We start from the raw sequence: 13,554 nt of genomic DNA, 5'->3' as shown, positions 1-13,554 counted from the left end.
AAGCTAGAAGAACATGATCGTGTTAAGCTAGAGTATGATTGTGCTAAGCTAGAAGAACATGATCGTGTTAAGCTAGAGTATGATTGTGCTAAGCTAGAAGAACATGATCGTGTTAAGCTAGAGTATGATTGTGCTAAGCTAGAAGAACATGATCGTGTTAAGCTAGAGTATGATTGTGCTAAGCTAGAAGAACATGATCGTGTTAAGCTAGAGTATGATTGTGCTAAGCTAGAAGAACATGATCGTGTTAAGCTAGAGTATGATTGTGCTAAGCTAGAAGAACATGATCGTGGTAAGTATGAAAATGAATTGGAATGTAAACAGGATTTGGAGCGTTAAAATCAAGCTGCAACAAGAGCGACTGGAATAGGTTAGGAATGTAAAGCTCTCGGGGGAGAGTTTGCTTAGGGAAGGTGACCCTGATTTACATAGGGGTCGCTCCTCTCTCGGTCGTGCCCCGGACACATTTGATATTGTTGGAAACTTACAGCTGTTGCCAAAATGTAATGAGAAGGACCCCGAGAAATGTTTTGTTGTTGTTTGAGTGTGTTGTTGACACTAGGAGTTGGCCTGATTCTGATCGCACTTGAATGTTGCAGTGTGTGTTGACTGGTAAAGTGCAGGAAGCATATTCAGCTCTTGGTGTAGCCGACAGTATCAGCTACGCTAAGGTTAAAATGGCTGTGTTACAGATTTACAAATTGGTTCCTGAGGCTTACCACCAACAATTTAGAACTTTACAAAGGGCTGATAAACAGACTCATGTTGAGTTTACAGTTTAATCGCTGGTGTTCTGCCTCTGCAGTTAAGACTTTCCAGGGGCTGTGTGATCTGATGATCCTAGAGACATTTAAGGACACAATCCCCGATCGAATAGCGCCGTATATTAACGAACGAAAAGTGATGACTGTCTCTGAAGCTGCGGTTTTGGCGGACAAGTATGTTTTGACTCACAAAAGTGGCTTTGCAGAGCCACGTATTCGGAGTGAGTGGGAGCATTCGGAGAGATTTTGTTTTTGCCCACCTAGACACTCTGGTTCACAGGCAGAGCTTCATTCATCTAGGGTTGAGCCTGGCTCCCGTGGTAAAGCTGGCTTCTGTCAAGGGTGTCACTACTGTCAGGGTTCAGGTCATTGAAAAAACTAATGTCCTGTTTTCAGGGCTAAAGGTAAATGTAGTACTCGCACTGTCCCACATCCGTTCTCTCCTTTCACTCCGTCTCATGCCCAGGTACATGTGAAATTCCCAATTGACCCAGATTATTTACCTTTCATTACAGAGGGTTTTGTGTCTCTGTTAGGAAGTAACAACCCAGTGCCAGTGAAGATCCTGAGGGACACAGGTTCCTCTGATTCGTTTGTGTTAGTCTTTGTTACACTTCTCTGATGAGACCGATTCGGGGAACAGTGTTTTAATTAGGGGAATCGGGTTGAACACTGTCAGTTTCTTGCATAAACTGATGTTGGATTCTGAACTGGTGAAAGGCGAGGTTGTTGTAGGGGTGCGTCCTTCATTGCCTGTTGAGGGTATCGACGTTATCCTTGGGAATAACTTGGCTGGAGAGCGTGTATGGCCTGTTGTGTCTCCACCTCTAGTAGTTGCCGCTAAGCCGTCGTTTGTAAGGATTCCCGATGAGAGCACGCAGAATGTTCTCTGCGCGAGCGGTGACTCATTCCATGAGCCTGGGCGACCTGGTCACTGCGCCGGGTGACAATAATGTTCTAAAGAAATCTGTCACTACTTTCCCTGTTATCCCGTTATCAGTGCTCCGCTCCGATCTAATCAAGGAGCAGTTGGCTTACCCCAGAATACAATCGTTGCGTGACCAAATTGTACTCGCCAAACAGTTGGAAGATGGTGCCCATGGTTATTTTCTCCAGGATGACGTCCTGATGAGAAAATAGGTGCCTCATAGTAGTTGTTTTGTGGGGGAGGCTATTAGTCAGGTTGTTGTACCAGTTAACCTTCGTGAGTTGGTGTTGAAAACTTCCCACGATGATGTTGCTGGACATCTGGGCATGAGGAAAACCTACAATTGCATACTGAGACATTTATTTCGGCCTCGGTTAAAGAGGGATGTTTCTGCGTTCATCAAAACCTGTCACACCTGTCAATTAACGGGTAAACTTAATCAAGCTATTAAGCCGGTACTGCGGTTTCCTACTCCCGTAGTCAGCCAGCCTTTTGAGTATCTGACTGTTGACTGTGTTGGCCATCTCGCTCTAAGAATGGTAGTAGTTAACTGGTCACTGTGACGAGTCAGACCACTAGGTTTCCTGCTGCCTATCCTCTCCGGTCTATCATGACTAAGTCCGTGCTAAAAGATTTGACTCAGTTTATCTCGCTGTTTGGAAACCCTAAGGTCATTCAGAGTGACCAAGGTTCTAATTTCACCTCTCATCTGTTTGGTAAGGTTCTCCAACAGCACCATATTCAACACAATTTGGCTAGCGCCTTTCACGCACAGAGTCAAGGAGCGCTGGAACGTTTCCATCACACACTTAAGTCTTTGTTGAGAGCTTATTGTACGGAGATGGATAAGGATTGGGAGGAGGGGTTACCATGGTTACTGTTAGCCGCCAGGGAGGTTTCACAGGAGAGCACAGGTTTCAGTCCAAACAACCTAGTGTTCGGACATAGTGTGTGTGGGCTTCTAGCAGTGCTCTAGGATGGTTGGAAGTCTCCCAAGCCACCTCAGTGCTTGTTATCTTTTGTGTGTGATTTCCGGTAATGCCTGATTTCCAGTCATGCCGGTGAGATGGCCAAAGAGAAGCTGTCATCTTCACAGGGGAGGATGAAAGGAATATTTGATCGGCGAGCTGAGTCTCGTCACTTTAGTCCAGATGACCAGGTTCTTGCTCTGCTGCCAAATGTTGGTTCTCTTTTTCAAGGTTCATACACGGTGGGGCGCCAGTGTAATCAGCAAAACTATCTAGTTACCACTCTGGGAATGGAGGAAGGTGCACCAACTGTGCCATGTAAATCTACTAAAACCCTATTGTGCATGTTCCTCTGGGGCCGAACAGTGGGAGTTCGCAGAGGACGTTAACCCGGATCTTTTGGCCGGTACTGATACGTCGCTGGGTTCTTCTGTTTGTCATGCTGTGTCCGTGCATGTTGAGAAGGAAGTCCCTGGTCTCGACGATTGGGTACTGCAGAGTAGATTGAAAAATTCAGAGTCACTGGATGTTTTGGATAGCCTTCTCGGTCCAGTCATGTACTTTGAGAGCTGTCGTGGTATTGGCTTGAGGGGGAATATGCACGGCTGTGACGATAACCGAAGAAAATTCTCTAGGGAGGTAATGCGGTCGGCACTTGATTGTGAGCTATTCTAGGTTGGGTGAACAAAATTACTTGAGTTCCTGTACGTTACCACAATCACACCATGAGTAGCTAATCATGAAACATACACCTCCACCTTTCTTCTTCCCGGAGAGAACTTTATTCATATCCACACGATGTATGGACGGGGTCAGTATATCTGGAGTGAGCTATGATCTGTGACAGAGTATGCTATAGTCCCTGATGTCTTTCTGGAAGGAGATCCTCGCCCTGAGCTTGTCTACTTTATTGTCCAGGGACTGAACATTAGCAAGTAATATACTCGGAAGCGGTGGATGGTGTGCACGCCTCCTGAGTTGGACCAAAAGTCCACTCCGAATACGCCGGCGGCGTCTTGGAGCAGCCTCTGGCATAAGTTCAATCTCCTTGGAAGGTACAAACAAAGGATCCAACTCAGGAAAGTTGTATTCCTGGTCAAAATGCTGGTGAGTTACCGCCTCTCTGATATTCAAAAGTTCTTTCCAGCTATATTTAATGATGCAAAGAAAGTTCTGGGCTAATAACGTGAGAAATATATATATTTTTTAAATACTGCAAAATTTGCTTAGGAGCCTGAAACAAGGTGGCCATATTTATCGGTGCCATCTAGCTCCTCCTCAGATATACATGAGCACAAGTTACCTGAAATCACGGAAAGAACCTGTGTCCTTAATGTTTTATACACTCAGTGTATATCTGGGGAAGAGTGTAAAACAATTTCTAGAGTGTTGAAAGTTTCCAAGAGCACAGTGGTCTCCATCATTGGAAAATTGAAAAAATATGGAACTACTCAGAGCTGGCTGTCCAACCGGGCAACCGGGAAAGAAGGACCTTGGTCAGTTACCAAGAACCCAATGACCACTTTGACACAACTACAGAGTTCCTTAGCTGACATTGGAGAACCTGCCAGAAGGACAAAAGTCTCTACAGCACTTCACCAATCTGGGTGGCCAGATGGAAGCCACATGACATCCGTTTGTGGCTTAAAATGTATTTCTTATTCAATCTGCTGTGTCCACCTCCTATGCTGAGCAAGGGAGAGTGAGACTTGTGGTCAGACTCGCTCAGGTGAATCACACTTTTTTAAATGCTGATTTGAATGTCATTGACAAAATAGAAAAGTGTCAAAGAATCTTTTCACAATCCTTTCTGAATTTAAAAGTAATCCTAGAAGTAATCATTTAGTTTTTCATAAGTATCTGTAATATGATTACAATATTTTAGCCTGTAACGTAATGGATTACAATTCCAGTATTTTTGTCATCAGAGAGGACGCACATGTGCTATGGGTGGGTACCTGTAGTATGTGTAGGTTGAATGTGCCAGAGGCTGCCTTTATGAACACATCTCACAACTCCCAGTGGGCAATATTACTTTTGTCTACCTTTGGGAGATTTCACAAGACAAGATCAAATTCCATCAAACATGTCTTCTATCATCACTTGAATTGGTATTATGTCAGACTGTTAAACAGCCATCACTAGCACAGAGCGGCTGCTGCCTACATACAGACTTGAAATCATTGGCCACTTTAATAAATGGAACAGTAGTCACTTTAATAATGCCACTTTAATAATGTTTACATATCTTGCATTACTCATCTCATATGTATATACTGTATTCTATACAATCTATTGCATCTTATCCTATGCCGTTCTGACATTGCTCATCCATATATTTATATTTATAAATTCTTATTCCATTCCTTACTTAGATTTGTGTGTATTAGGTACTTGTTGTGGAATTGTTCGATATTACTTGTTAGATATTGCTGCACTGTCGAAACTAGAAGCACAAGCATTTCGCTACACTCGCAATAACATCTGCTAACCATGTGTATGTGACCAATAAAAATGTTATTTTGATGTCAATGCAGAGAATCCCCCTTGTCTGGTGAGGAGGCTGAAGAAAGAAAGAAAGAGAGGAGGCTGAAGAAAGAAAGAGAGAGGAGGGGGAAAGAAAGAGAGCTTGTGTGTGTGTGTGTGTGTGTGTGTGTGTGTGTGTGTGTGTGTGCGTGCGTGCGTGCGTGCGTGCGTGCGTGCGTGCATCGTGCTTATGCATGTGTACTCACAGTGAGTTAGGGCGGCTCTGTGAGTTCTGCCTGGCCATCAGGCCCCCATCCTGATCTCCGTCAGTGCTAGTCAGGCTGTTGCGTTGGGTCCAGCTGTGGCCGTGGCTGCCGCTGCTGTTATGGTTGACCGCTGCTGTGGAGGAAGAGCGGGTGGCTGATGGGTTGTTGTGGGGGGCATTGGCCTGGGCCGGCTGAAGCTGCTGGGGCTCTGGAGTAGAGTTCACTACCACGCTGTTCCTCTTCTCCACTACGTAACAGCAAGAAGAAGATGTACACTGAGTATACAAAATGTGAGTGGCTGAGTAGGATATTTAAGATTGGTGATCAACGTGTCAGCCGCTAAAGTAAATGCTGTCAATAGATGTTTTTCTGCCTATAAAGTCATTTCTTATAAAGGAGGACGGACAAATCTCAGGCAATGTGGATGTGTCCTGTCCCGACTGACACTTTGAACATCGAAGAAGGGTGTGTGTGGTAAAGAGACTGTGTTGTGCTCCTGCCTACCTTTCTGGGTGTGTGGGGGTGTGTGGAAGAGGGTGAGGGGTCTCTCGCTGCAGGAAGGGGCTTTGCTCTCTGCGCTTTTCCTCCGAGGCTGCAGGTTGAGCTGTAGGTTGGCCGGGCCACCTCCCGGAACTGGCATATCCTTGAATATCTGCGCACACAGGACTGGCAAATTCAACCTACACATACAGACTACCAGTACCCACCCATGGCTAATATAACTTACTCACACAACTAACTATACATTAGTTCACACAACTATAATTAGTTTGACAGTCCTATAGTAGGGCCCTTGTGAGAAGAGAGGAGACTAGAATGATCAGTTATACATAGCGTAATACTTTCCATTTCACTCCCATAATGGTTTCAGGTTTTCAGAGATGTTATCAGCAAGTAATACTGTTGATGCTTATGTTCCCAACACTGTCTTGCAGCTGACATTCCTCTGACAACATTGCTCCCGTTCCATTCAGATAATCAAATCAAAACCCTGGGGCTGATGAATCTCAGATCAATCACTGCTCAAGTAAAAGTGGGTCATTAGTTTTCACCGGTGTGCTTAGTGAGAAATACTCCTCCACCCTGGCTAACCGGATTATAGTTGTGACTTTTCTCACCCTTCCTCCCTTCCTCTCGTGGGCCCCTTTTCAGAATGTGCTTAACTTACAAACAAATTTAGGTACTGGGTATTGGACAGAGGTTGAACAGTTGCCCTACACACAATGGTGTATGTCCAGGGAAAGAGAAATGTGGTAAGCGGTGAGTGATAGGGGCTGCGAATTAGAGACTTGTGCCGTCATCCACGTCTGGGTGTTGGACTGTGTTGAACAACTGACCGTCTGACTCACCCTCTCGTGGTTCTCGATGAGGATCTCTACCACAATGTTCTGGAACTTGATGTCCATGATGGCGGCCACAGTCTCCTCCTGGGGCCTCAGCAGAGTGGGGCCGAACACCACGCCCAGGTTGGCCACAGTCATCAGGTTCTGCTGGTGGTGACTGGCCACACTGGGGGAGGGAGGGAGGAGCAGGGAGGGAGGGATGGGAAAGAAAGGAGAAAGATGAAAAGGTGTGTTTGTGTGTGTGTGAGAGAGAGAGAGAGACAGAGAGAGAGAGAACGAGACAGAGAGAGCGAGAACGAGAGCGAGACAGACAGACAGAGAGAGAGAACGAGAGAGAGACAGAGAGAAACTGAGAGAACGAGAGAGAGACAAAGAGAAAGAGACAGAGAGAGAGGGAGGGAGAGAGAGAGACATGCCCAAGGCATGTTTTTGCATGATTTGGGAATGCCCAGAGGTCCTCCCATTCTGGAATCAGGTTTTAAAGTCTTTATCCACCCTTGTTTCTAAAAATATACCCTTTTCACCAACAACAATCAATGACGATTCTTCAATGGAACTTACCGAAGGCGAAAAAACAATATGGCTAGCCGGACTTACGGCAGCCAAAAAGATGGTTGTGTTGCGTTGGCAAGAGCCTTACTCTCTGTCAAAAGGGCGCTTTCATTTATGGACCCAGCTAACATGAAACTTTCTGTGTCCCATATGCATGGTGCTAAAGAGACAAATGTTGAGCTATGGTCGACTGAAAAAAAGAAGAGAATTGCTATGATATCTTCAGTAAATGAGGTCCTGTGTGGGTGCAGGGTGGGAATGAGTGGGTGTTCAGTTTTTTGTCTGTGTTATCATAAATGTAATTAAATAGAATAAATTGACCACCCCAACAACAACATCTCGCTAGTGTGCTATAAAAGGAATAGAGCGCCATTTAAGACACAAAATAAGTGATTCTTATTAGAATTTAAGTCTTTCAGTGAGCTTGCTTATTTGGCTCTGTTTAGCTAAAAGATATGATGATGTGGCTTCCAAACTGCTCTTTATTCAGTAGCGCTTAAAATGTACCTAAAACCATGTCATGTCCGATTGTGACATGCACGTTCAAATACATTTTAAAGCCAACAAGTTACGTCCGATTGTGACATGCAAGTTCAAATACATTTTTACCTGACCAAATGATTAGATGGCCTGCAAAAAACAATATGCACGCACTGTAAAAATGTGCGGACCAGAAAAAGACTCTCTCCTCACTATATATTGTTCCTGCAGTGAGGAATTGCAATCTTTAGCGAATGTTTTTATAACTCATTTGCAGATAATTGTTGTTTGGAGCTCAAAAAGCAGTAGTTAAAGTATGCAAATGAGGGAGACAAATGAACAGCTCTTTCAAAGATGCGATTTGGCTCCCGACGATCACAGAAAAAATAACCGTTCTACAAAGAGCCGTTCGTTAGCGGACGACCCTCCGCTGTCGCTGATGTGTTCCTTAATTGCGACACATATCACTAACGCCAGTTGCCAGTTGGCCCAAAAAAAACTGCTGCATCATAGTGCACATGCTAACAAAGTCGAGCCCTTCTTTTAGCTACATTTCTAACACTTCAACACCGTTATAATCCAACATCTGCCCATTTCGATCTATAGAAAACACTGAAATCTACGATTTCTGGACTTACCATCTCATAGGTAACAGCACATGAAATACAAATAGATATGTAAATAGACATGGTGTATGCAAGTGAAATCTAACCCACCAAGACCAGTTTGGGATGATCCGTAATCCTATCTCAGCATGCTGGACAACAACAAAGAGGGTAAGAGTATTAGGTCTGCAGCCTGCCTCTGACAGTAACCTACCGTCACCCTGACATAATCCTAATGCTGGAGGATCATTGAGACAGACAGATGGCTCCACTGCCTCAATTGGACAACAATACCCAAAAAGATAGAATGAGGCCAGGACCAAACTAATGCTGTGTGTTGATCGTGGCGTGTAGTAGGGGGGGGGGACACAGGGGAAAGCTAGGAGCCATTACTGCATACTGCTGTCAACAATACAGTGCAGAGTTCATTACCAAGCCAATCCTCTTATAGGCGTGGTCATGGTCATGGCCGGACCCTTTTAATGTGTTACAAATCCCCCTGACCGCACTGCGCTCATGACCCTGACTACAACGGAGTCCCAAATTTCCCCGTATTCCCTATTGAGTGCACAACTTTTGACCAGGCCCCATATGGCTCTGGTGAAAGGTAGCGCACTGTATAGGGAAAAGGGTGCCATTTGGGACTCAGAGGTAGTCGTGGTCATCAGCGTAGTGCGGTCCGGGGGATTTGTAACACAGTAAAAGGGTCCGTGGACCCCGGGCCTAAACTTAACCTACTTTGCCAAGTGTTTGGTAAGCAGGTCCAGCATCTGGCGGTTTTTCTCTGGGAGCCGGTGGATGATGCTGTGGATCTCTGTGATCCTCGCCTCCTGATTGTCTAGTTCTACAGAGAGATGGGGGGGGGGGGGGAGATGGAGGGATGGAGGGGGAGAGATCGGGAGAGAGAGAGAGAGAGAGAGGAGGGGAGGGGAGAGATAGAGAAGAGATGGAGGGGGGAGAGAGTGCGAGAGAGAGAGATGGAGGGGAGGGAAGAGATGGAGCGGAGGGGGAGAGATGAAGGTGGAAGGTGAGGTTAGTAAGGACACTGGTTTCCGGTAATCCTCTGTCTAAACAACAGTGACAACTTCATATAGAATACTCTTTTCGCCATTATCATAACATATTGGCGCTATTGCATTTACCAGAAGCCTGGTGAAAATAATACTATAATACCCTGCCCTTAGTTCAATTCCCCTTTAACTGCCCACGCGGCCAATATACTATACTGCTGCTTCCCCACAAGAGCTTATCGTACTACAGATTTGATCAAAGAACTTATTCCTTGGAGACTGTGGTAAACATACTATCGGTTACAACCTGCACGTAGCTTCTGAATGCAGCCAGCATTATCATTATCCTCCATTAACCTGAGAGAGGTTTGCCTCAGAACACCTTCACTACTGAACCCTACAGTACCTCTGTCCTAGTCTCGTGATACCAGACCAGTCAACACTGAACAACAGCTGGAGTTGAGGCTACCTCTCTCTCTCTTCTAGTGTCTTCTGGACTGGGACAGGGCTGCCCAACCGGGTTCAAATAGAATAGAATCAAATCGAATTGGTTATCTTTCAAATAATTTGAGCATATAGTTATATTTCATCGGTTCCATTGTGCCAGCCAGAAAAAACACAATGAAAAGCAGCTGAAGTTCGAAACACAGATACATTTGAAATAAGACAAATGCCATTTGAACCCAGGATTGCAGGCCATTGCAAAAATGGGTCACTGGGCAGGTCTGTGTGTCTGCAGGTCAGTGCACTGTGCTGTCCTGGGCTCTGAATCAGTGTGGTCCAGCCAGATATGTTCAAGCCAGAGGGCCAGCCAGGCCTCGGGGAGCAGACAGCTGATGGATGGCCCTCATCAGTCACCACAAAGCCAGTGTACAGAGCGTTCACAGGGGGTGACACTACATCATACCCCCACTGTCACCTCCCCACCGCAATCGACTCAGAGTTTCTTCGCACACACACATACCTGCGCGCGTACACACACTCACATTTGTTATTGAACCTTTATTTAACTAGGCAAGTCAGTTAAGAACAAATTCTTATTTACAATGACGGCCTACCAAAAGGCAAAAGGCCTCCTGCGGGGACGGGGGCCTGGGATAAAAAATAAAATAAAAATTACAAATAAATAATAAATATATAAATATATATATAAATATAAATATAAATATAGGACAAAATACACATCACAACAAGAGAGACAACACAACACTACATAAAGAGAGACCTAAGATAACAACATAGCAAGGCAGCAACACATGACAACACAGCATGGTAGGAACACAACATAACAACAACATGGTAGCAGCACAACATGGTAGCAGCACAAAACATGGTACAAACATTATTGGGCACAGTCAACAGCACAAAGAGCAAGAAGGTAGAGACAACAATACATCACACAAAGCAGCCACAACTGTCAGTAAGAGTGTCCATGATTGAGTCTTTAAATGAAGAGATTGAGATAAAACTGTCCAGTTTGAGTGTTTGTTGCAGCTCGTTCCAGTCGCTAGCTGCAGCAAACTGAAAAGATGAGCGACCCAGGGATGTGTGTGCTTTGGGGACCTTTAACAGAATGTGACTGGCAGAACGGGTGTTGTATGTGGAGGATGAGGGCTGCAGTAGATATCTCAGATAGGGGGGAGTGAGGCTTAAGAGGGTTTTATTAATAAGCATAAACCAGTGGGTCTTGAGACGGGTATACAGAGATGACCAGTTTACAGAGGAGTATAGAGTGCAGTGATGTGTCCTATAAGGAGCATTGGTTGCAAATCTGATGGCCGAATAGTAAAGAACATCTAGCCGCTCGAGAGCACCCTTCTCCGTAATCTAGGATGGGTAGGATGGTCATCTGAATCAGGGTTAGTTTGGCAGCTGGGGTGAAAGAGGAGCGATTACGATAGAGGACACCAAGTCTAGATGCATCTTTAGCCTGCAGCTTTGATATGTGCTGAGAGAAGGACAGTGCACAGTCTAGCCATACTCCCAAGTACTTGTATGAGTTGACTACCACAAGCTCTAAACCCTCAGAGGTAGTAATAACACCTGTGGAGGGGCATTATTTTTACCAAACCACATGACCTTGTTTTGGAGGTGTTCAGAACAAGGTTAAGGGTAGAGAAAGCTTGTTGGACACTAAGAAAGCTTTATTATAAAACATTTAACACAAAATCCGCGGAGGGGCCAGCTGAGTATAAGACTGTATCATCTGCATATAAATGGATGAGAGAGCTTCCTACTGCCTGAGCTATGTTGTTGATGTAAATTGAGAAGAGCGTGGGGCCTAGGATTGACCTTTGGAGTAGTCCCTTGGTGACAGGCAGTGGCTGAGATAGCAGATTTTCTGACTTTATACACTGCACTCTTTGAGTGAGGTAGTTAGCAAACCAGGCCAAAGTCCCCTCAGAGACACCAATACTCCTTAGCCGGCCCACAAGAATGAAATGGTCTACCGTATCAAAAGCTTTGGCCAAGTAAATAAAAATACCAGCACAATATTGCTTAGAATCAAGGGCAATGGTGACATCTTTGAGGACCTTTAAGGACACATCCATAACCTGAGCGGAAACCAGATTGCATACCCGAGAGAATACTATAGGCATAAGGAAAGCCAGTCAGTTGATTATTAACAAGTTTTTCGATTTATTTATTTATTAACAGGGCAAAATATAAATAGGCCTATAACAGTTAGGATCAGCTTGATCTCCCCCTTTAAATAAAGGATGAACTGTGGCTGCCTTCCAAGCAATGGGAACCTCTCCAGAAAGGAGAGGTTGGAGATAGGCTTGGCGATGATAGGGGCAGCAACCTTAAAGAAGAAAGGGTCTAAACCATCTGACCCAGATGTTTTTTTGGGGTCAAGTTTAAGGAGCTCCTCAGTGACTGCCTGCAGGGATAAACTTTGTAGCGTGGCAGGGGAATAGACTAGTGGTTAGAACATTGGACTTGTAACTGAAAGGTTGTAAGCTCGAATCCCTGAGCTGACAAGGTAAAAATCTATTGTTCTGCCCCTGAACAAGGCAATTAACCCACTGTTCCTAGCCCGTCATTGAAAATAAGAATATGTTCTTAACTGACCTGCCTAGTTAAATAAAGGTAAAATAAAAAATTAGAAGAGGTGGGAGATGAGGAAATGTTGGACGGGCAAGGAGGCGTAGCTGAGTCAAATAGGAATTCTAACTTAATGAAGTGCTGATTAAAGAGCTCAGCCATGTGCTTCTTGTCAGTAACATTTGAGAAACAGACGACTCACAAGTACTCAACTGGCAGCTTCATTAAATAGTACCCGCAAAACACCAATCTCAACGTCAACAGTGAAGAGGCAACTCCGGGATGCTGGCCATTGCTAGTCCAATGTTCTAACCACTAGGCTACCTGCAGACCCATATATATATATATATATATATATATATATATATATATATATATATATATATATATATATATATATATCATATATATATATATATATATATATATATATATATATATATATATATATATATATATATATATATATATATATATATATATATATATATATATATATATATACACAGTGCATTCGGGAAGTATTCAGACCCCTTGACTTTTTCCACATTTTGTTACATTACAGCCTTACTCTAAAATTGATTAAATGTTTATTTTTTCTCATCAATCTACACAAAAGTTGAGCAAATGTATTACTAATTAAAAGCAGAAATACGTTATTTACAATTGAGCTCAAGGCATTCCTGTTTCCATTGATCATCCTTGAGATGTTTTTACAACTGGATTGGAGTGAGTCCACCTGTGGTAAATTCAATTGATTGGACATGATTTGGAAAGGCACACACATGTCTATATGAAGTCCCACAGTTGACAGTGCATGTCAGAAGGAATTGTCCGTAGAGCTCCGAGACAGGATTGTGTCGAGGCACAGATCTGGGGAAGCGTGCCAAAAAATGTCTGCAGCATTGAAGGTCCTTAAGAACACAGTGGCCTCCATCATTCTTAAATGGAAGATGTTTGGAACCACCAAGACTCTTCCTAGAGCTGGCCACCCGGCCAAACTGAGCAATTCTGGGAGAAAGGCCTTGGTCAGGGAGGTGACCAAGAACCTGATGGTCACTCTGACAGAGCTCAAGAGTTTCTCTGTGCAGAAGGGAGAACCTTTCAGAAGGACAACCATCTCT

The 13,554-nt window shown here is 44.3% G+C and overlaps 1 protein-coding gene across 4 annotated transcripts in view; it reads right to left on the bottom strand.

Annotated features, from left to right (window-relative positions):
* LOC129821241 (rho GTPase-activating protein 26-like) overlaps positions 1-13,554 on the bottom strand; it is a 110,638-nt gene that overhangs the window by 19,882 nt on the left and 77,202 nt on the right. For all 4 annotated transcript variants that reach the window (XM_055878679.1, XM_055878696.1, XM_055878705.1 and 1 more), the window contains exons 17-20: positions 9,111-9,216; positions 6,742-6,901; positions 5,897-6,044; positions 5,393-5,639 (exon numbers count right to left, since the gene is read on the bottom strand). In XM_055878679.1, coding sequence (XP_055734654.1) covers positions 5,393-5,639; positions 5,897-6,044; positions 6,742-6,901; positions 9,111-9,216 — 661 coding nt within the window. The remainder of the gene's footprint in view (positions 1-5,392; positions 5,640-5,896; positions 6,045-6,741; positions 6,902-9,110; positions 9,217-13,554) is intronic.

The sequence above is a fragment of the Salvelinus fontinalis genome, chromosome 2 (genome assembly GCF_029448725.1).
Source record: "Salvelinus fontinalis isolate EN_2023a chromosome 2, ASM2944872v1, whole genome shotgun sequence".
NCBI lineage: Eukaryota > Metazoa > Chordata > Actinopteri > Salmoniformes > Salmonidae > Salvelinus > Salvelinus fontinalis.
This window is presented reverse-complemented; position numbering and strand designations above follow the sequence as displayed.